This window comes from Ambystoma mexicanum, chromosome 6q (genome assembly GCF_040938575.1).
Source record: "Ambystoma mexicanum isolate Mex_15411 chromosome 6q, UKY_AmexF1_1, whole genome shotgun sequence".
Classification (NCBI taxonomy): Eukaryota; Metazoa; Chordata; class Amphibia; order Caudata; family Ambystomatidae; genus Ambystoma; species Ambystoma mexicanum.
This window is the reverse complement of record NC_090937.1, coordinates 1,113,651,822-1,113,676,424: the sequence shown is the minus strand read 5'-3', so window position 1 is coordinate 1,113,676,424 and position 24,603 is coordinate 1,113,651,822. Positions and strand designations below refer to the sequence as shown.

Here is a 24,603-nt window from a genome sequence, read left to right as displayed (position 1 = left end):
GCTCGTGAGCAATAGCACGAGGATCCCAACACTTGAACGTGCGGTATAAATCTGAAGATGGCTGCCTGAGGCGGGTCTTCGGGAGATGGCAGTCATTGGCTGTGGTCAGTATGAAGCAGAGATCAGTGATTGGTTACTACTACGAAAGACAGATCAGAAACAAAACTGATACTGATTTTTCTTTACCGAGGATTCCCAGCCTGACGACAGGGAATATTCATGAGCATGTGAATCCATGCCAGACCCCATGCTGGAGAATGTTTTCTTTCGCTGCTGACTTCGAGGAAAGCGCATCGCACGCGTTACAAGCTTGCCAGCCGTGGTCTGGGCCATGGCAATGTAGGCAGAGTGCGCAGGGGTCTGAAGTTGAAAAGAGCCTGTTGCAGGATGGACACCTGCTGAACCCTGTAGAAGTCAACATGCGCCGGGGAGGAGCACGATGGCTGAGGACTGAGTACCTAAATGATAAAAAGACAAAAAGACAGAAGAGAAGAAGTATCCGTGCATGGAATTACATGGCCAAAGCCAAACCCAGGAGCGCTGGTGAATTCGGCCCGTTCCGGACGATGCATAAAAGGCGACTAAGGTGTGGTGCTGGAGGGCGGAGTCAGGGCAGTGCATGCTCCCAGGGACGCACCACTGTGCGCCTCTAAATTTAAAGGGGAAGAATGTTTTTTCTGGTGAAAAAGGTTCGTATCCCATCCCTAAGGAGGGACCCCCATGCAGTGTTGAGGAAAGGGTACGGGATGTAAGAGTACACTAAGTATAGGTGTCGACATTTTAGGATTTTTTTAAGGATTTCAATCAAGTGTGTTAGAAAATAATTTTCAGAGGCAAAGATCGTTCCAGAGAAGCGTGCTGAAAAAAGGAACTGAGGTCACGAGACAGGTGCAAGCTAATTGTATCGATGCCACATCTCTTGCAATCTCGGGGACGAAAAGAGCAATAAGGGATCTAAATACCTTCATCATCCGATGCCCGATGCTGTGGAAAGTTTAAGATCTGCTACCGCAGAGAGATTTATGCAAGAGGAGGAATCCATGGGAGGACGCAATTCATTACAAATAATTTTATGTTTCTTCCTGTGCTCCCCCTTCTCACGAGTTGGGCACACTGTGTCCATATCCGAAGACTTCTGGTTAGAAAACGTGATGGCCAGAGAGATTTGGAAGGGTGAGGGCCTAGCACCACCTTAAGAGCCCACTCATTAAGGGGTTTGTGGTTCATGGCTTGACGAGAACTGCCAGGTCAGTAATGAGACTCAATAATGTGAAGACAAATCATGAACATCTTTACATTGCATTCCCTGTAGTGCTTGGTCCTTGGATGTTCACGAGTGCCGGGCATGATTATGCAATTTTGAAAAAATTGCAGAGTGTTCCGAGAAACAGAATATACCGATCATTCAGACAAAAGGGTAGAAGTGAGGTCCTAGGGCGAGGTGTGCTCTACTTAGGCGATGGTGGTGCCACTTCTGTGACCATAGAGCTGGATTGTACCTACCTACATTATGCCCCATACTGTAAAGTTTCAGAGGACAGTTGCCACTTCAGGATATTTATCAAAATGAGGAATCTGTGGGAGAAAGCAACCTATTTGAAATATATTTGCCCACTTACTGATGGTCTTAGAGTGCACACACCAGCAAGAGCTGCAAGCCTCAGATGTCATAAACCTAGCCAAGGCACCAGACAGTGCAGGTGTACATCCGACAGACATTTAACTCTTGTTTAAACCTCAAGAGAGACATGACAGAATGAATTATCAAGTGGCTGTTCAGAGAACCCGTGTTGGAGCATGTGCAAAACATAACTGAAATAAAAGGGTCTTATGTTGTTATATACATATACCAGTGACGTAAAATACAGCCCCGACTAGGATGATATGGAGTGGGTGCAGAGCCATATACCTTCTCAAGTGGATATTGAAAGTTGTGAAAGGCGTGGGAGGAAGGAATCCAACAGAAATTAAACATTTCAAACTAAATATAAGTGTACAAACTTCCTTTTTCATTTAGGAATCTGTAGGTGCTCTTGTTTTTTTGTACTCTGTAGGGAACATGGGTTGTACTTTATACAAATGGGGCATTATCTTTAAGAAAATGTACTCCTCGTTTCATGTACATTAAAAAAAGAAAAGTCTTCACTGGATGGTAAGAGATTTATATTTTATTTGAATCTGTATGTTGGATGCGAGTTGCCCCTCTCCTGGCCACTGATCTCATAGGGATAACGGCCATGATAACCACACGACACCGACGGAACAAGGGTTTCAAGGTTCATGTCTGGTACGCAGAGTAAATCCATGCAGTGTGTTGGATAGCATCAATGACATTTCAAAACCCTTATTGACATTTTAATCTACTTCTATACATACTTTTTTTTAAACCACCACATATCTTAACAAAAAAATATAAACATGAATGCAGTTATATTTTTTTATTTAAACAAAAAAATGGTAATGCAGATGATGTAAATAAAAGTAATGCATCCCTAAAAAACTACAATACCCATGAAAATAATTTCTTTTTAAATAAACATACAGTGATTATAAATGTGCCATGACCAGCTACATAGCTTTGCAAAGTTACTCAACTTCTGTCAGCAGCCCAACAGTGCACAGTGCCATCAATGAATGCTTATAAGCATACATTCCATTTTTTGGGGGCCATTCTCCCAATATCCCAACAATAGGCAACATTAAGAATGTTTTTTTTAATATCCCAACCTCTAGAATATTGTCTTGTTAAAAGAAATATAATGTGTATATATATATATATATATATATATATATATATACATACATATATATACATATATACATACAAACGCGCGCACACACACACATAAATATATATCACAGTGGGTAAGAGATGCATTTAAAAAAAACAGGGCATTCCTTTCAAATTGCAGGAAGCATGGGACTACATTCATTTATTTGTTTAAAAAATGCCATTGGATTCAATAGAATCCGGATTTTGTGCTGGAGTTTCCTTTGACATTAAACTAAAACGATAATGCAGGTTTCAGTGCTCAATTTCCCCTCTCTAGTCTGCACATAGTTTAGTTCCCATTTCTCTAAAAAATAATACGTTTTGAATAAACCTGTGAATGCAATTACACCCGCATTTTAAAGATTGTGTATTATACAACTAATTTCCACAATTGTTTCAATCGTTTTGTACACTCATCCATCCTCCTATAACAGTGCATTGCACTAATGTACAAGAAAAAAATACTGCTTTTAACTCTATACAGATTTCAGAATATTTACAGAGTAAAATAAGTTAACCTTTCTAAGGAGAGTTGCTGAAGGGCAGCATATATCTTAAATATACATTCTGAAGTCTCTGCAGGCAGCTACTTTTTGGTTAGTTGTCAAAATATGTAACATAAGCACTGATCAGAGAACTGAGCAGCATTCCAATAACGTTATCAAGATATATTATTTCTTTAAGAAACACCGGCAAAGCCCAGCTTAAAATAACATTACATGGCCTATCATTTACATACTACGAGGTCTTAGATCTAATAAAATAAACATTTTTCCAAAAATAATCTTGCATTTCTCTTTGAGGCATGCTCTGCGACTTTATGTACACAGTCATCCACACTTAAAATTCAGCTGTCTTTACCATACACCGCTCACTCATAGTAGTTCCTTATTACACACAGTGAAAAGCTTCAAAAGCCAAGTCTATCAGTCATCTTCTTGATCAGTCATCTTCTGCCATTGTGTGCCTGCACAATCTTCATGACAATGTAGAACGTATACGGTAGGTATCATCTGGCAGATTTCTATTCTGTGGAAAGCCAGGAAGACTTGCAGGTCTTCTGCCAAACATATTGTCAGCCAACCTTGATTTCAGCATCATGCCGTCCTGCTCTTTAAGGATTAGGTTGATCTCCCTCTCTCTCACACACACGCACACAAAGATATACATATATATTAAATATATATCTGTATTTGATTCAGAAAGGGGATAGGCAGTATTGCAACTACTCGCAAAGTTTTAAGTCTGCTAAATGTTCTGGGGACATCGTTTTAGCCCTTCTCCTTTCATGAAGGTTGCATTTAGTGATGAATAGGATTACAATAACACAATGCTTCTGTCCACACATCTGTGAGTTGATGGTGGTCAGTTATGTCGCCAGTGCCACCATGCATGGATCTGTGTTCCACACGGAAAATGTCTTCCTTCTGCAGAATTATTGTGTGTGGAGGACGTGACCGGAGAAAAGGTGAAGAAGGTAATTTGTAATGATTGCTTACGAAAGGTGCTTATTAATTTTTGAACATCCTCCACTTCAGTTCCTTTTTCCACCTCAACATCTCAGAATTCAAGGCTTACTATGTTTCCGACTGATTTTCCTCTTGCTAAGAGCTCACAGGATTGCACCAAGCGGAGAGACTCCCGAATTTCAAGATTTATTTCCATCAGTTTAGAGCTAGCTTCTGAGAGGTCTTGGTTGGAGCCGATAACAGCAAAGCTGCCTGTCTGCCCAAGTGTTTGATGATGGAAATAGATGTGCAGCAATGTTTGGACAGGGTCATCCTCTGAGCCTCCAAATATATCATTGGGCCAAACAGATCTGCAAATACAAAGAGCAGTTAATCTACACAAATAAAGAGAAAGCTCTTCACATATCTGCAGTGAACACTTCTGAACAGTGAACCAGGTGCAGTCACTCACTTTCACATTCTCAAAAAGTTGGAAGCACATTCCATTCAGACAGCAAGAAGTACAAGGATGCACTGGGCAATGGAAGATAAGGGACCCTATGAAACTATCCGACGTTACAAACAACGTTAACAAATTATCTCATGTCAGTCAAGGCAAGACTGCAAATGCTTAGGACATATGGAATATGAACTTGGGGAACTTTGGAAGAATGAAAATAAAGAACATATTACTTACCTGGGTAATGTTCTTTCTGGTGGATGGCTATCCCACAGATTACTCATATTCAAATATTAGCTCGCCAGCATAGATGGCATCGGAAACACTTGTAGCCCAGCAAGGGGTGTCTCACAACACCTCATTTTCCTCATGCTCAGCAGCTGTGGGAACTGCAAGGGTAAATATTCTTACGTTTATTTCTCTCCCTGTAATGTTCTGTTAGCAAGGATGGCTGGGAGGGCAATGAGCAACCCATAGGATAGCTATCCACCAGAAAAAAACATTACCCCAGCTAAGTAATTTGTTCGTCTAATAGATGGCGTTCTCCCACAGATACCGCATCTTAAAATAGGCTCCTACAGCAGTATTCAGAGAGCAAACTGGAGGTGGGGGCAGAGCGATTACACATCCCTAAACCAGGTAGCTATGGAGGACTGCCATTCCAAATAAGGCATTCTGGATATTCATAGCATCCAGACAGTAGTGTTTGGCAAACGTGTGGTTTGTACTATATCCATGATAGGGACACCACTCTCTGAAGAGCTGATGTGGCTGCCATCCTTCTAATGGAGTGAGCCTGTAGCAAGGCAGGAGCCTCTCTTTGCGGTAGTTTGTAGCATTCAGAAATGCGGATGACCGATCTTGAAATCTTTTGAATAGTTACTTGCACACTCATCCTGGGGCCTGCATAGGTGACAAAAATTGATCTAATTTCCCAAGTCTTGAAACGTAAAGACTCAAAGCCCCCTTAAGTCCCAGATGATGCTCTCTCTCCTCCAATTCGAAAGGATGTGGAGCGGATAAAAGACTGGTAATGGAATCTTTTGATTAAGATGCAAGTCTGAGACTAGCTTTGGCGAGGTAAGGAGGCTTCAACCTTAATAGTCTAGAGCTCACTTACATTCCTGGCAGATGTAACTGCCATCAAGAACACGGTTTTCAGGGTCAACATTCAGAAGGAAAAACAATGTTTTGGCTCAAAGGGAGAAGCCATCAAGAATGTTAACACCAGATTTGATCCCATGGTGGCAAAATAAACTGTCTCAGTGGGAACAGGTTTACTAAGCCCTGTAGAAACTGCACCACTGTAGTGACCAAATGTAAGAGCCCTGCGCAGGGGTCATCATGAAAACTTAGATGGCCACAAGGTATCCTTTCACTGTGCAGATCTGCAATCCACTTCTACCAAGAGACACCAAAACTGGAGGATCGAAGCCATAGGACAAGCAACTGGGTCCAGATTAATCTCCCTGCACCAGGCGAAAAATGATTCCAACGGCAATTGTAGATGGCTTTAGTAGCCAGCATGTGTGCAAACCTCTTTGGACAGATCCTAATCCCTGTACTTTAACCTCTCAGGAACCAAGCAAAGGGATTCAGAGAGGTGATGTTGGGATGAGCAACCTGCCCACCAAAGTGGAACAAAAGGTAATCTTGCACGCGGTGGTGTCGAGGAGGGCAGATGGGCATTTATCGAAAATCTGCATACCACTTCTTCATGCCCAATCTGAGGCGATGAGAATAACCGAGAAACTGCGGTATGACTGAATTGATTACATTTTTGTATCTGTAAAAAAAGTAAAAAGATTTTTCTGGAATATTGAGAGTATGAAGCTTGAGGTAATTTGTTTTCTAACTTAGAAGGTCCACCATAAACCAATGTTAAAATCATTATATAAAACACTAAAGATTACAATCAATCTATTTTCAGCCCAATTGAAGAGTCCAAAATCCTGCAATTGTCTCTTCAATTCCTTTGATTAAATATTATATTAGCAAGATAGCCCCTAGAGTTATTTACGGTATTGAGCACTGGTCATCAGCAGATTGGGAAAAACTTTGGAAGGCCTGATATGATAGGATAGGTTATTTATAACGCACTTAATACCCACAGGTTTCTAAGCGCGGACCCGGGTATCGAACCTGTGGTGCTCCGTGTCGGCTTGCTTCCAAGGTGAGCACGTTGCCTCTGAGCTATCCTCCCAAGACTATAGAAATAGGTTTTAGGACTTCCTGCATGCATACTATTGCTGTCCTTAGATATGAACTATGTATGACTTCTCAAACTTCATGAATAGAGTAATATGTTGCTCTTATGTCACAAATGTCTAGTACCACTGCTGATATCCTTGCATTGTAACTTAAATAGTATATTGTAATTATTAATTTTGGGGGCCTTAGAACCATTACTGTTTTTGTACATAATCTTTAAAAAAAATATACTTGATCAACTAGGACCTGACCCCCAGAAACGTGCAACTGATCCAGGATCCTTTAAAAAGATGAAACTGGAGACTGGATAAACACATGAGAGATATCAAGATTTGATTTTTGAAGGCAAAAAGAGAAACAACCTGCCAAGCTACCAAAGAAAATATCCTCCCTCCCCCCGATTTTCTGTCAACTTGTTACTAATTGGAGAATTCAGGGATATTCGCATGTAGGTGGGTGTTGGGGGTCTGTGGAAAACTGCAAACATTTCTTTCAAGATTGCCATGCTTTGCAAAACATACATATTTATATGAAAACCTTTGTACATGAAGTGGTTTCTTGGACTACTGAAAGTTGTTTCTCAAGGATACAGGGAGGCGATGGTAATACTCTAGCATTAGCAGTTGTGAGATTTTTAACATTTTATCCAATCAGTAATTGTGGAATTAAATTCTGATGCATTTTATGTTTTACAGATGGGTTTGATAATCATGTGTTTTATTAGGTCTTGTTTAGCGCTCCGGTAAGATGCTGCCTGAGCCCCCTGCAGCATGGAAGGCCCTCTGTTCTGCAAGACCTCGCCAAAGGAGCCGGTATATTTATTTTTCCCTCCTGTGAAGTGCTTCCAAGCTCACTCTCCAGCCTCCCTGCACTACCACCCACCCGCCTCCCCTCCCAGGATTGGACACACATGGTTCATGGGACACGGAAAGAACAGCCAAATTCTGACATTGCAGGGCAGCCTAGCCTGGGCAGCCGGTAAAGGGCAGCTCCCCTCTGGGCAGCCTCTGCCCTGTTTGCCCATGTACCCCTGACATAGCGTCTACAGCAACAACTAAGTTAAGGTGGTACGGGCGGTGAGCACAGCCATTACTGTACTTAATTAAATTTTGGGGGTGGGGTAGGCAATATATTGCACCGGTATTTGAGGGTGACTAACATGTTGAACCACATCATTAGAAAAGTGGCCATTGCTTCTGCTCTTAGATGATTTATCAGTATCGCCAATGTTTTTGCCCCATGAATATACATTAGGGTAGCCAACATGTTACACTTAGAAGACTTGTGCGCTTGGCCATTGTGCTGCACTTGGACTAATTCAGGAGGGCGACCTGGAGGATCTTGTGAGGGTAGCCATTATATATCACAGACTGTAGCCTTTGCACCATAGGATATCTTGTGATAGTCATTTTATAGCACTTGGAAGGTTTGCAAAGTGCAGCACTGTGGTCAACTGCACAGAGTTCATAAGGGCGACCATGTTATGGATTGTAGGCGATTGTAGAATGTGTTCCACCTCGCAAAAATAAATAAATAAATAAAAAGGAGGAGCACCTGGCTATTCCCTGATCACTCCAGGTACTCTCTACAGACCGGCGCGGCCAGTACCGATCACTGGATAGAAAGCACACACTTAGGCACACCAACCAGTTTGGGAGACTTGGATAACGAAAGGACCCTGCTCCACATGGTACACTGCTTGAATTACAGTGTATGTTAAATGTTAGGAATGCGTTTGAGCTCAATTACCTGTGGAAATCACTTGTACTAAATATGACATGTATTGTACAGAGTCTTTATTAAATTGTTCTTGGGTCCTTTTGGCTTTACTGGGTTCGCCCTGATCATTTGTTATATAAAGAATTTTTTCTACTACAGGGAATGCAGGTGCTGGCAGATTGCTGCCTTTATGGATAAGTGGGGTCTTGAATGTAGCCACTTAATGATAGCTGGAAGCAACCAGAATATATCCACCATCATTTATCAACTCCGATGTTTTCGAATTTTGCTGAATGTACCAATTCTAGGCTTTCATTTTATTATAATCAATGCATTTTTCCGCCCGCACTCAGAGTTTGTAATTATCCAAAGGCACGGCCACACTGTTGCAAGCATCTGCTTTCACATACAACTTGAATGTCACTATGCACAACCCTTCTGCCATAAACATGTAGCTACCTTTTATGACAACAAAATTCTAACTGTAGCTACACACAAAACTGACTATCCTCTTACACACACCCTCCAGCTTATTTCCCTAGTGTACATCAATTAGACATGGGTGGCTAGCAGGGACTCAGCCAAGCCCTCAGATCCTTTAATTGCCTTTATTCACAGACACATACTAGAATGTCCTAACTTCCCCATACTTCGGACCCTCCAAGTGCTTTCAACCGACAGCGTGATGGGACTATAAAAATGATTACATTAATACTAATTGTCTAAGGGTTTTGTAAAAACCTAAGACACTATTAACAAACAAAAGAAATCAAAAATCATGCTCACTGCGAGATCACTCAGGTGACAGGCAAGCGCCTCATACCTTCAGGGAAATGTCTACGATTGAGATTTCCTCTGGCCACGGCTGCCAGAACAGTTCCCCTGCCCTCAAGCTGTCCACCTGGATCCACCAATATAAGTAAAGTGCCTGTCAGGTAGAGACTCAGAGCTGAAACCCCCGTCCCACCTCCCCCAGTCATCCCCAGTATTGGTATCGTTGGGACCTGAGCGACCATTGCAGAGTTCTCATCAGACCATTGTAGAGTTCTCAAGACGGAGGCACCAGAAAAATGCAGGTTGCCGTCAGGCCCAGAAAAGCTAGGACAGGCAAAATCAGAGTTCTGCAACAACTCAAATATCAGCAAAATATTTTGCAAACTGTCCCTGGGAGGAAAAGGAATCCAGAATGGCCCTGAAGAAAAAGCGGTCTGAGAAGATGCCACCTGGGACTTCTTGAAGGTGTAGGAAAATCCCAAGCTGTGCAGGAGGTGGCATGTGCTTTGTACATGTGACTGTTCGCTCTAGGAATGTGGTTTTCATAAGCCAGTCGGCCAGGTAGGGAAAGTAACAATTTTTTTTTAATGAATATTTTAGTTATAATCGGTTATAACTTTTACATTTCCGTTAGAATTAATTACATTAAAACCCATATTTTTAATTAAAATAAAATGTTCATTTTGAGAGATTATGTTCAGATTGTCATTTCGCTGTGAGGTTTTTACTTGCTTATAATCATTCTATGTCCTTTTATCGCAGATTTCATTCCAGTATTGTACAATTCGGAAGATCAGGCTGTTGTGTTTCCCTTGTAGGATTTGTTCCCATCTTTCCTCCGGGGAGTAGTTCAAGTGTTCTTCTGGTAGCATGGCTGCATATTTTTCCTCTTTCTGCCTTCAAAGCTTCGCATTCCACAAATATATGATATAATGTTTCGGTCTGTGTTACCTTATGACAGTAACAGCAGTCTTTTTCTCTTTTTGCAATTTGTTATGTGATTGTGAGCAATTCCTGTCGATAGCAGATTCATGCGAGTAATTCCTGTGTCGATAGATTGAATCGGAATCTGAGAAATGTATCCTCGCATTACAACATGGAAATCGCTCTAGATATTTCGGCAGTTGATTCAATTTACGACAGTCTAGCAAGCAGTTGATCGAACGTTGATATTCAGCTTTTTTTACCAGGGTTGTGATCCAGTCTGCTTGCTGGATTTTTTGTTTGGCTTTTGTTGCTCTGTGTATCAATGTTTCTTCAGTGATACTGTTGTCTTCCATCACTCTCTTGCAGGCTTCCTTCCATGTATTTAATATTGTGTTGTTGATAGATTTGGGCTTGATTCGTAATAGCCGCACAGCTGGAATATCTTCTTCCATCACTGTTTTTCTATATAGATAAATCCCACGGTTTCCATATTACTATGGATTGTAGAGATTGGAGTGCTAGTTCGAACCTAATCCGTTGAACTGGGAATGAAGGTGGGAGTGTCAGTGCTTTTCTCCAGAATCTTCCGTCAAGTACGTCCAAGATTTTCCATGAGACGTTTAAGAGGGATTTGTTTCCCTAAATTGTTATTGCGGTAACCTTTTGGGGATAGAACATAGTCAAAGGTTTGCAGGAGAAGACTCCATATTTCCTTCTGCAGCATCGCGCCTTGGCGAGCAAGAGAATTGATTTTTGGCAGGTTATTTTCTTTCCACAAGGTTCCAGTGATTGTTTGGTCAATCAACATTCCTAAGTATTTAATAGACATCACAGTCTCGAGTTTTTGGTTTTCCATAAAGATACTTGGTGATGCACGTTTTGTTCCATTATGCTTAATTAGAGGCATTAGATGGGATTTTGCCAAATTGACACTTGGATCATTCTTTTTGCGTATTCAAATAGTGCATTCCCTCTTTTCTGCAAGTTTATTTGTGTCTTATCAAAAAAGCACTAGATCATTGGCATACAAAATCCATTTTATGGGTGTTCCATTCAGAATAGGTGGATTGGTTATCAAGGAGCATTGGTGGTCTTCAAGGTCTGCTAAGTATAAAGCGAAAAGTGTGGCAGGCAGTGGACATCCTTGTTTTAGGCCATTCAATGTCTGTATTGCTTGAGTTACAGCACCTACGTGTGACATTCTGACCCAAATACTTGTTGATGAGTATAGGGCCATTATGTTTTCTAGCAAGTCCGATGGACATTTCCAGGTCCTTAGTTTCTCCCACAATTTGTGCCGTTCTATGCGGTCGAAGGCCACTTGGAATTCAATAAATGTTGCAAATATTTGAGTCTTTGTTCTCATGGCTTCAAGCTTCAGTAGATTTAATATGAGGAGATTAATGTTTGTACCGACTCCCCTTACAAAGCCAGGTTGTCTCACGTCAAATCTTTGGTTCTTCGTTGTTCATTCGGTGAGCCGACGCTGTAGTTGAGTTGCAAATAGTTTTCCAATCGGGCCCAACAGGGCTATTGGTCGATAGTTGGTAGGCTGATTCCGTTCCCCTTTTTTATAAATCGGAATTAATATGGCTGTTTTCCATGTTGGTGGTATTTGATTATTTGTGTTGATTAGCTGGAATAGATGTTCACAAACTTTTGCCCATGCTTCTGGGTTTTTCTTCAAAGTCTGGTTATTCAAGCCATCGCGGCCTGGTGCCCTTGAAGAGTTGAGTCGTTGAATTGTTTTCAATAATTCTTCACTTGACCATTCAAATCTCCATGGCCGGTTTTCATTTTCGACTTTTGTTAGATTCAATGTTTCTTCGCTTTTTTTTCCACCATGAATTTTGTTGAAATGTTCCAGCCAAGCTGTTTCAGTTACATATGTTGTTAGTCGGTCTTTGTTTTCATGATTGCTATTTAATAAGTTCCACATATTGCTGGTGTTTCATTGGTTTAGAGCAGCTAACATGGTTTTAGCATCGTTTTGCATCCGACTTGCTCTTGAGTTCTTTTGCCAATTTTCTTTTTTCTTGTTGGCTGTTTCTTGGCTATATGCATGTTCATGGGGTAGCTGACAAGGTTTTTGTTTTATATCATTTCCTTTGTAAGGTTGAAATAGCCATTCATATTCGATTTTACACTTGTCGGTTAATGCTGTTTTAAAAACAATTGCCGTAGGTGTTTGTCTGATATTCGTAAACAATTTAATCCGTGGGTCAATTCCATTGAGGCCATTGCATTCAAGTGTGGACGAATGTGTGTCTCTGTCCAAGTCAATGTTAGGATGTTATGATCACTTTTCGCTTTTGCCGTGATCGCTAAAGCTTTTAACTTTGACTTCAGGTTTGAGGTGACAGATATAATCTAAATGTCCCCACTGTGTTTTATTTGGCCCAAGTCAGATTTGCTGGTATAGCTCCTTGTATTAGGCCATTGATGAGATTTAGGTCTCTCATTGCGCATTAAGCCTCAGTTGGGCTGTATCGACCAATTTGTTTTGTTGAATTGTATTCCTGATTTGGTGAATAAGTGAATGTTAAGATCACCACATATGATTATTTCCATTTTGAGATAAATGATCTTGAGTTTTTATAGTTTTGAAAAAATTGTATAGTTGAATACGCTGTACTTTATGGTGCAGGGATTCCAGTAAATGTTACAAATGCAGCTGGACTTCCTTTCTGCGTTTTAAGTTCTTTAGTTTTTGCCTGTATGTCAATTGTTTGTATCATTGTAGTGAGTTGTGTAAATGGGTTCAGGTTGATGGATTTAATGACCTGCAAACCAGCACCAGTTTTAATCAGTGTTAGTAATCCAGAGGAAGGTCAACCTTTTTTCTGAGTAATTGCGGGGTTCATGTGTGTCATAAATCCGTCACACGCCAGTTTTTTACTAATCCATGTTTCTTGTAAACATATTATGTCCCCATTTTTGATGGTCAAATTATCATCTTGAAATAGATGTCCTGAACCTAGACAGTTCCAGCAACATAGCTTGAAAGTAGTTATCAATCTATCGTGATGTTATGCTTTGTTCATTGAAAAGTGCTTATTAGTCGATTGTTGTTTTTCGTTTGTTGTTACATTATTTCTTCGATCTTCAATTATAATTTCGAAACCCATCATGTTAAATGCATGTCTCTTTTTGGATATTACATTTGCTAGTTTTCTCGTCTGTAGGTGTATTGCCACGTTGTTAGTTCTATGCTTGTGAAGGCATGTTACAAAGTAACAAATAGTTTTCCCCACCCCAGTTTGGCCCCTACCATAGACATCCACTTGGTGAAAATGTTTGAGCGTAGGGTAGCCCGAATGGGAGGATGTGGAAATGGTCATGCGTCTTACCAAACGCGAAACTCAAGAACTACCTGCTAGTTCTGTATCACCACGGATTGCAGAATCTGGACTAACACCACAGAGCAGGACATTTCGGCGCGGCTGGTTAGGCGCGGGCCCATTTGGCGCAGCCGGTTCGTCGCAGGAGCCAGTTTGGCGTGGTAGCCCGCGCCGAACTGTCCGCACCGAAATGTCCTGCTTCGGCATGCCTTTCAGAGACACCAGCATCCCCCTCCCCACCTGCATCTAATCCGTGTTTATCAGTTCCTCCTTCTTTCCCTTCATCATGTTAAAGGTATTGTAATAATCTTTTAACGGGAGAAACACCCCATCACTGCCTTTGCAAACACGTTCCTCAGTCCTCCCATTTCTTTAGTTTTGCCCACAGAGGTGACACGTTGGCACTCCCTCTAACCTGCAGCAATCTCCACATTCATGCTGGCAAGACCTAGGTTAAAAGTTAGCAGGGCGCACCTACCATTGGCCATAGGATGCAACCAAAGAGAAATTACTCGATCACACATGCACTGAAAATAAAGGAGCGCATTTCTGAAATGGCGATCTTTCATTTCAGCACAAGTCTCTGCACTGCAAGCATCCAACTATGGAGACATATGTTTTTCTTACTTGCTCTGGCTGGCACTCGTGCTATGGAGACTTTTTTTTTTTACAGGGAAATTAATCCCTCTAAGTATATGCATGTACTGGCGTGCCAAAACATCCCAGCGCCAAAACATCCCAGCGCCGAACTGGCCGCGGCGAATCGTCCAGCGGCGCCAAAACAGGGTGTACCGTAACAAAACCTTCTTGAATTTTTCCTTCCATAAGAACTTGTTGACAAGCCTCAAATCCGACATGGGATCTAACCACTGTCCTTTTTTGGTATCAAAAAGTAAGGAGAGTACCACCCTCCTCTCCCCCTTTCCCCTGCTCCAATTCAGGAATGGGTTCTATAACTGCTTTATGTAGCAGAGCCTAAAACACATCCACAAGGATCAGGTCTGGAAAAGACACCCTCACCTTGAGTGGGTGATCTGGTGGTTTTTGATGAAAGTTGGGTGGTCTGCAGATGCCACCACCTGAAGGACCCAGACGCTCAAAGTAATGCCTCACCAAGTGTCCAAGAACCCCGATATTGTTGCCCGAATGGCAGTGCTGAGTCAATGAGGCTTCTGAGTAGAGGCTGGTGTTGAAGCCAAGCACTCCTGGGACTTTTGTACACTCCTTATACTTCCTGGTCATGTGACCTATTTTTGTACGCCCATGGCCATTCAAAAGCAGGCTCTAAGCTAGCTGTTGGAAAGGTCTCAAACCACGGCTGCTATAGAAAGCTGATGCAGAGGTAGAAAATGAAAACCCCACCAGCAGTTGCACTGCTGGCCCTAATGATTTGGATATGACTTTGGTTTCTTTGATTTCTCCAAAGATTTGTCAGCCTTGGAACCAAATAGGTTCCAAGGCTGTTGACGGAAATCCAACCTGTCTTTTTTCAATTCAGAAAACCCTGAGAGTTCTTGTCACCATTATACTTGTTTTTCGGCATCAATCACTTGGGCACCATTTTCTTTTCCGGGACGGGATCTGAGCCCTGAGGCATACGGGCATGCCTCTTCTTATGTACCCTGCTGCCATGTACAGGTGTGGTGGGAACTACTGTCTCAGTCGTTGACGAGGCTAGGGCTGTCGACACTTTTTTTCCCACTCTTTGTGGTAGTCTCAACAGGACCGATGCTTTCTCTTTTTCTTATGTGAATCGGACGACGAGGAATGTCTCGATCTAGTTATGGAGTGGTAGTGTTTGTGGTGTGTAGTGCAGGAATTCTGGTGCCCTTTCTTCTCCCTGTAACCATCTTTCTTGGGTGTAGCGAGCTCCACGCTCCAACCACCGTTGATCGGCTTCTGGAGGGGGATCTCTTGGCGATGGCTGGCGGTCTACAGAAATTTTGGCCACTGGTTCCCTGAGCACCTTGGAGTTCAGTGTCTGAAAAGAGTCGCAATACGAGACGTTCCATCCCACCCTTAGGACCTTACACAAATTATATGGGGATTGAAAATGGCCATGTTCAAACTGCAGTCCCTGCAGCATTTGAACCCCAAAGCTTTTGACTTGGTGTCACAGCAGACATTTTCCATGAGGGAGGTAAGTTCCGAAGAAGTGTGTTCAGAAAAAGGAACTGAGATTAGGGCCGTTGTGCCGCCCTTTTGTACTAGAGGTGTCGTCACTTCCAGAGTCAAGAAGCGGCCCAACAGACAAGGTCGATGAGGAGGTTCAGGTCATGAAGCCCCATGTTGGGCTACTAAAGGTTCCAACGCGAACTACACCAGCGAGCTAATATCTTAATAAGATGAACCCACGGAAGGACCCAATCCATTCGAATGTCAGGTTCAATCTTTTTGAAATTTGTGTAAATTAGTCTTCGTTTTTAGGGAATATTTTTTTTGTCATAGATTACAGTCAAGGAGGCAGTTTATTTATACAGGGTGCACACCTAGCCAGGTGTCAAAGTACAATAGGGTTATAAAAAAGGGGTAACTACTTAGGCACATATCATTTTGTCTAAAAGTGACTACTTACTCTGGTGTAGTATAGTAAGGTGATATATGATTTGATATTTATAATGTGCCTTCACAAGTGTTTCTATGCACCAAAAGACAAGGGAGGGGCGACAGAGGGATGACAAGACAAACAATCTTACTAGGCCTTGTGGCATTCAGATCATGCAAGTGCAATGAGAAGTGCAGGGGAGAGGGGAGGGGATAAGTGCAGGGAAGGGGTACTAAGGGAAGTGCAGTCAGGGCAGCAGGGCTCTGAGTAAGTGCAAGGATGGCAAAGGACTACACGGGTGCAAACCCAGATCGGAAGTGCTGAGTACACCAGAAGGAAGTGCAGGGAGACTGGTCAAGGGGTGTGGGGAGTGGTACCCTATGCGACTGAGGACAGCCACACCACCAGTCAGGATGAGCCGTGAGGTAGATTAGCAGGGGAGAGGGAGCAAGAAGGAAGGAGAGGAAGGTCTTGAGCAGTTTCCAGAATCTTCTGAAGATCCGGCTCAAGTCTGAGAGGGCCAGGGAGGACATTCCAGAGGGAGGCCCCTGCAGAGGAGAGAAATCTACCCCCCAAACCACTTCTCCGTTTGGAGAAATGTCTGACCTGCAGAGTGTTTGAATTAGCTGAGCGGAAGGCTCTAGAAGGAAGGTGTTTAGGAAGAGAGGTTTGGGCACAGAGAGGACCATAGCCCCAGAAAGCCTTGCAGATGATACAGAGAATCTTGAACTTCATCTTCGCGGCCACTGAGAGCCAGTGAAGAGATTGCAGAGCTGGAGAGATGCTGTCCCTGCACTTGAGGCCAAGGATAAGTCTCTCTGTCCTGTTCTGGATTAGTTGTAGAGGGTGAAGAGTAGAGTTAGGAAGATTGAGAAAGAGGCTGTTGCAGTAGTACAGCTTGGAGAGAACCAGAGCTCTAGAGAGAGTGAGCTTCTGGGGGAAGGTGAGAAAAGGTAGGATACCTCTGAATAGGTGCAGCTGGAAGTGGGCCTCAGACGGATCCTTGCCAGAATGAATGCTCTGCTTTTAGGTTCCCAGCATGAATGGGCATGCCACATGTAAAAACCCAAAGCAGGTCTGACGTACTACCCGAAAACTGGGACCACTGACTGGAACAGAATTGCAGCAACCTTATTTGCAGCTGGACGACTGGCACCAAAAAAATGCAGGATTCCATGAGGCGATCACAGACCGAGTCTGGCAGGTCGACCATCCGAGAGATATTAACCATCCCTATACAAGACTGCTCTGATGAACTGGAGAGCCTGAGAAGGTGTCACTTGAGATGAGTTAGAGTTCAGGGAGAAGAACAAGTTACTTACCAACTGGTAACATTCTTTCGACTAGATGTTCCTCTAACATATTCCACATCTTTGACATGTAATGTCCACAGCTGTGCACTTCGGAATCTTTTTCAGCAGAGGGCGTTCTACGTCGATGAAATCGGGTCGATGTCCCTCGAAGGCCTCCGTCGAGGGTGATGTTTTTTTCCCCCAGAACGTGTGGCACTAGTCTCATGCCTGCTTGACTGCATATAGCCTTGCATAAACGCAAGCTGCAATCGCATAGGAAATTCTCCAGAGGGGTGGGCTAGGAGGGCTATGTGGAATACGTTGGAGGAACATCCAGTCGAAAGAACGTTACCAGTTGGTAAGTAACTTGTTCTTCGAATGGATTGTGTCCTCCAACGTATTACACATCTTTGACAGACTCCCAAAGCAGTACCAGTAAATGGAGGAGGAAAAAGAATTTAGAGTACCCAATCAGATTGCGGAATAAAGAACCACCTCCAGGAACACCTCACTGGAGGGCGGTGGAAGCAGCCACGCCCCTAGTGGAATGAGGTCGTAACCCTTCAGGAAGGTCCTTACCCGCCAATCGGTAACACTCCTAATAGTGAGGATAATCCACCTGGATAAGGTCTGTTTGGTAACAGCATGGCCCAATCGGTGTCCAGCATATCCTACAAAGAGTTGATAATCCACTCTGACCCTGGGCATCCTAGAAATGTAAAAGCTCAGAGCTCTCCTAGGATCCAACATATGGAGTCGCTCCTCTTCCTTACCAGGATGAGGAGGAGGATGGAAAGATGGGAGAACCACTTTCTGACTCAAATGAAATTCTGATACTACCTTAGGTAGAAAGGAAGGACGTACCCGCAGTACAATCCTGTCCTTGTGAAACACAGTAAAGGGTGGCTTAGAGGAAAGTGCCTGCAATTCACTCACTCTGCGAGCAGAAGTAAACGCAACCAAGAACACAGTCTTGAAGGACAATAATCTCAAAGGACAAGAGTACAACGGTTCAAACGGAGCACCCATGAGAAATTTCAAAAAACAAATTTAAATCCTAAACTGGCACCTGGAAAGGGGACAGCGGGAACACATTAGTCAGTCTTTCAAGAAATGGAGAAATCAAAGGAATCTTAAAGTAAGAACATTCTTCAGACGAGCGCCACCAGGTAAACCTTAATGGTACCTACTTGAAGCCCCCCGTGGGCCAGAGAAAGTAAGAGGGCAGATGGACATTTCTAGAAGGTCCGGGTACCACGCTCTCCTGGCCCAATCCAGAGCAATGAGGATCATGTGGGAACCAAACCTCCATAACACTCGAGGAATGACGGGGACTGGAGGAAACACATACAGCAGCGGGAATGATCAATCCACTACAAATGCATCCCCCAAGGCTCCTCTTGTAGGAAATTCCCTTAAGCAGAATCTCTTGCACTTCCAGTTGGCACTGGTGACAAGAGATCTACTTGCGGGGTTCCCCAAAGGGTGAAGATCTCCTGAAGGACTTCCTGAGCCAACTCCCACTCGTGAGAGACCATGCTCTGCCTGCTCAGAGCGTCCGCCGCCATATTTTCTTCTCCGGCCAGATGAACTGCCGAGATAGAAATTCCCTGCTGGATGGCCCAGAACCAGAGCTGCATGCCTCTCTGCACATCGGGAGTTCCCCTTCCCCCCCTTTTTTTGTTGAGATAATGCACGGCCACTGTGTTGTCCGTCATGATCAGGACACTCTTCCCCCGCACAGATGGCAGAAAATCCTTCAGGATAACCTGATGGCCCCCAGCTCTAACAGGTTGATGTGGAGTTTGGACTCTTACAGAGACTAACGACTGCTGGCGGACGAGTTGTCGGCAAGCACGCCCCATCATGTGAGGGAAGTATCACTCACTAAAGTCACCTCCGGCCATGGTTGCCAAAACGGCTCCCCCTTCATCAAGTTCCCTTTGTTGGCCCACCACAGAAGATCCTGTGAGACCGAGAGTGCGATCTGAACAGGATCCAACATCTTGCCTGAGAACTGCGACCACTGCATCTTGAGGACCCATTGCAGGGATCTCATCCTCAGCCTGGCCTCTGGCATCACAAAAATGCAGGATGCCATGAGGCCGAGCAACCTTAAGAATTCGAAAGCCGGGACACTCTGGGCATGTTGGAACTTGTCCACGATTCTGCACAATGTGGTGAGCCCTCACCTTGGGAGGCGAGCACTTCCCCAAGGACGTGTCTAACAGAGCCCCGATGTACTGGAGCTGTTGGAAAAGTGTCAGATGCGACTTCTTGAAATTGAGGGAGAAGCCCAGCTTGTGGAGGGAGCGGCAGGTGAGACCGGGGTGATCCAATGCTTACTCAGGAAAGCGTGCCCGGATCAGCCAGTCGTCCAGGTAGGGGTAGACCTGAATCTCCCCCTCACCTGAGGTATGCTGCCACCACCACCAATAGCTTGGTGAAGACCCTCGGGCGGAGGTCAATCCGAACGGCAGGACCCAAAACTGAAAGTGCAAGTCTCCAGCCGCAAACCTCAGGTACTTTCTGTGCTTGGGATGAATCGGCACATGAAAGTAAGCATCCTGTTGGTCCAGAGACACCAACCAATCCTGAAGTTGAAGGGCCTGGAGGACTTGAGGAAGAGTAACCATCTTGAACTTGTCCATCCTGAGAAGTTCGTTCAACAAACACAAGTCCAGGATGGGTCTCAATCCCCTGTCTTTCTTGGGGATCCAAAAATAAGGAGAATACCATCCCTTGTTCCTCTCCGCTACAGGCACCAGCTCTATAGCGCCTTTCTCCAGCATGGTTAAGATTTCCTGCACAAGGAGCGGATCTGGAAGCTGCAAAGAGACTTTCCCCGGCGGATTGTGTTAGGCCGCTTTAGGAAGGGAAGACAGTAGCCTGGGCTATGGTATCCAGAACCCACACATCTGAAGTAATGGCTCGCCATTCTTCGAGATGCTGTGGCAGACAGCACCCAACCGGTGAACCATGGGATATGGCATCACAACTGTTTTGGAGCGGCTGCGGCAGTGCCTGAAGGCAAAGAGGCAGCTGCCTAAGCAGCTTTGGCACCTCTATTTCCCCGACCACCACTGGTACTTTTTCGCTGGCCCCTTTGACTGACGACCCCTCTTGTTCCACCAAAGGATGAGTAGTAACCAAAAGAACCTCCCCTCCACTGCTGTCCCCTACGACGAAAAGGCTGAGGTTGACGCACAGCTGTGCTTAAAGATTTTGCTGCAGCCTTCAAGGTCTGCAACCTCTCAAGGCTCTCGTCAGCCTTGTTGCCAAACAAATGTGTGCCATCAAAGGGAATCTTCAGAAGACGGCTTTGCACATCGAAGCAAAGCCCGACTTCCGCAACCACACACATCTGCGTATAACGGTGCTCGCAGCCATGGACAGGCTAACACTGTTGGCCGTATCCAAACCCGACTTAAGGGATTCGCACAGGGCATCCTTGCCGTCCTGCATGAGAGCCAGGAAGCCATCCTTTTCTTCCCCCTGGAGAATATGCTCAGCCGCTAAAGAAACAGTTTTACAGAGTGTGTGAGAACCCTGCTAAGGCACAAGTGGAGTTGGGCGTTTTCAATGCCATGCTCCCCGCAGAAAATACCTTCCGAGCCCAACCATCAAAGCGTGTGTCGTCCCTATCAGGAGAGATGGTAGGGTACGCCGCCTGCCTCGAGGTGGCTGTGGCTGCCTGTACAACCAAACTCTCGGGAGTGGGGTGAGTGGATAAATAACTGGGGTCGCTAACGGAAGGGCAGTACTTTTTTGTCAAAGATTTATTAATAGCCAAAAGAGATTCCAGTGACAACCAAGCAGCTGCCACCCTTTTCTGTAAGGTGAGATGAAATGGTAACACCGGGTCAGAGGACGGACCTTGATCTAAGATGTCCGTTAGATCATCCTGCACAAAGTCTTCAGGAGTACTGGACCAGCCCAGAGACCCTAGCCATGAACCTCTTGTATGAAGACTCAGCATGAGCCCCAGGCTCATGCCTACCAAATTCCACTTCCAGAGAAGTGTCCAACCCACTGGCATCATGGAGGGTTTGCCTCAACTCCTCCAACTGTCTCCAGAAAAAATTCAAGCCACATCCAGTTCATCAGGGTCCACAAAATCAGACCTTTCTTCCTCTTCATATATGTTGTCCAGAGGGAGTTGAAGCCCTGGGACAGAAGAGGGCAGAAGAGGGCCTTGAGTCCAATACTGGCCTCACAGACTTCGCCATAGCCTTCCTAGGAGGATCCACCACATTGGGGTACTCCAATGGCAAATTTCGGGCAAAAATCTCTCAAGGCGTCAAGGGCGCTGGAGGCTTCGATGCTTAGAGTGTCGACAAGGAGGACGGGGAAGGCAACTGGTGATGGCGCTTCCGTGAATACTGCGACGAGGAAGAAGAATGGCGGGAACCACTCCGGGACCGAGAACCCCGGGCCTACTCCCAACGCTGAGAGTTGCCACTCGAGTCGTCAGTGGACACCCCTTTGGATTTCGACTTAGATTTATGGGACTTATTGGGATTAGAACCCCTACCTATCTGGAGCTTCCTCTTCCGCTCCCGCAAGGCCTTGGCAGTTAGCGACTGGCATTTTGAACAGTCGATGGTGTTGTGACTCTCACCCAAACACCACAAACAAATGCGATGCGGGTCGGTGATCGACATTTTCGACTTGCAGTCCCGGAAGGTCTTGAAGCCAGACCGCAAAGTCAGAGGGGTTGAAGAAAAAAAGACATCTCAACGATGAAACACACGAGGCGCGCCGAATTTCACGAAGCAACACGTTTGCGGAAAAAACAGAACTGAGGCTACGGGCTCCGTGCGTCATATTTATAACATCCGGTGACGTTGCCCTCGACAGAGGCCTTCTAGAGACATCGACCAGACGTCATCGACGCAGGATGCCCTCTGCTGAAAAATTTTACGAAGTGCACAGCTGTGGACATTACATATCAAAGATGTGGAATACGTTGGAGGACACAATCCATTTGAATCCCAGACTATGAAGAACGTGGCCAGTGTAATAAAGATGGGAAACCGCCTGCACTGGAGAGAACGCCCTGACAATCCAATCTTGCAAGGGAAGACCTGGATCTTCTCCCTCCTGAGGGAAGCTGCCACCACCATAATCAGCCTGGTGAAGACCGTTGGGCATAGGTGAAATTAAAAGACAGTATACAAAATTAGTAATGTGCATCGCCAATCACAAACCTGAGGCACTTGCTATGCCTTGGATGAGTTGGCACATGAAAATAGGAATTTTGAGATCAAGGGACAACATCCAGTTTTTGAAATCCAGGGCTTGTAGGGTGACCTGGGCAAACATCACCATACTGAACCAGTCTTTGCTCAGAAGCTTGATGACAGATTTGAGGTCCAAGATGGGATGGGACAGATGCTCCTGTCCGTGGACAAATACCATACCTTTGCCTGTTCCCTTGTCGGAATTGGTTCTATAGCCAGCTTCTCAATAAGGAACCAAACCTCCGTCAACAGGGTGGGATCTTCAGAGGGTATCCATTGTGGCAAGGGATGTCTGGGGTTTTTTGAGTTACTACCTGCAGCAGCCAAGCCCAAAAAGTAATAATGCACCAATCGCTCAAGAACCCCAAATTTGTTCCCCATTGGTTAACAAGTCTGCTGACAAAGGGGGTTTTGAGTGGACGCAGCATAGTGCTTGCCAGATCCTTAAATCAGGGTTCTTTTAGGTCAGTCACCCTCTCACTGTTTGGCAAAACGACTTTGGGCACCCTTTGTGGACGCAAAAAATGTGTTTTCCCTGTATGGGCGAAAGACCAATATTTCTCAATGTTCCAGACTGAAATGCATCTCTACTATCAAATATCTCCTGCATCACAAGGAAGTATGCAGTGCTTGAAACTGGTTCATAAAGGTCAGCGACCTTCGACAGTGGGAGGAAGACTGCCCACTGTGTGCCGAGGTTGTTGTCAATGACCTTTTTTTTGGGGCAGGATCAAAGCATTCCGGAGTACAGAAGAAGCTCTTCCTTGATACCCTGCCAGTCTCCAGCAGGATTCCCTGGAACCCCTTTACTAGTTAGTATTTAGGTTGAGTATGCCCACGCTTTTGAAAAGATGTATTTTTTAAAACCTCCCAGTTCTACATCGACTACGAGGCCATGGTACAATTCACTCTCTTGGACGAGGAGTCTTCCTCACTCTAGTTGACACCAATGCTTACTTTTCTTTTTGTACTCTGTGAGGAAGAGAAGTGGCAAGACTCTCTCATTGAGTGCAATGGTTTTGTGATGTTATTTTACGGCCCTTTTTCGGGCTGTCCATTTCCAAAGAGGGATCCTTCCCAGATGTGGTGAATTCTGACACCCTGCTCTCCCTCAAAGAACTGCTTCTGAAGGAGGTTTTCCTGAACTTCGCCAGGGGGCAGCCTAAAGCAACATTCGCCACTCACTCATAAATTGCCTTAAGATTCATTGCCTACAGGAACCGTACTCTGAGAATCGCGGTCAACCTCTAATCACCATATACATATGGTATGGGGGAAGGTTATTAACATCTTAGAAGTGCAGCCCTGCTTGAACCCAGAGGCCTTTGCAGAAACTGCCTGAAGTGAGGCAGAGATAAAAGATCTGAGAAAGAAAACTATCCCTATAGAGTATGCAGAAACAAAGGAACCGAGGACATGGAGACTGGTGTGAACTTTATGTAGTATCTAGACGTTGTCACTTCCAAGGAGTGGGTTGTCTGGGAGAGCCAGCGCAGAGGCAAACTTCACTGCCTGCTGGGGATAAGGGTTTCAGATGCCAGCTACCGTGGCAAGGATACTCAATATGAGGAATCTGTGGGAGGATGCAATGCATTAGAATACTCACTTTCCGATTTGGAAAAGGGAGGCAGATGCTACCACTGCAGTATATCCCTCACACTTTTCCCTCCATCTCTGGCACAGCTTCTTCACATTGCACTGAGTGCTGAATTTCAGGGGTTTTGTTGCGTTAAATCTGATCAACTTAACTCTCCCTTAACAAAGGTTTTTTCACTGAATTGAAAGGTTTTGTTGCTATGTTTTTTAATGTTAAATCTGCTCACCTTAATTCTCTCTTAACTAATGTTTATTCACTGAATTTCAGAGGTTT

The 24,603-nt window shown here is 44.5% G+C and overlaps 1 protein-coding gene across 6 annotated transcripts in view; it reads right to left on the bottom strand.

The window, feature by feature from the left end:
• Positions 1–2,146: 2,146 nt before the first annotated feature.
• The window catches only part of FRYL (FRY like transcription coactivator), a 3,055,992-nt gene continuing 3,033,535 nt past the window's right edge, over positions 2,147–24,603 (bottom strand). For all 6 annotated transcript variants that reach the window (XM_069631694.1, XM_069631695.1, XM_069631691.1 and 3 more), the window contains one exon: positions 2,147–4,592. In XM_069631694.1, the coding sequence (XP_069487795.1) occupies positions 4,334–4,592 (259 nt within the window). In that variant the 3' untranslated portion in view covers positions 2,147–4,333. The remainder of the gene's footprint in view (positions 4,593–24,603) is intronic.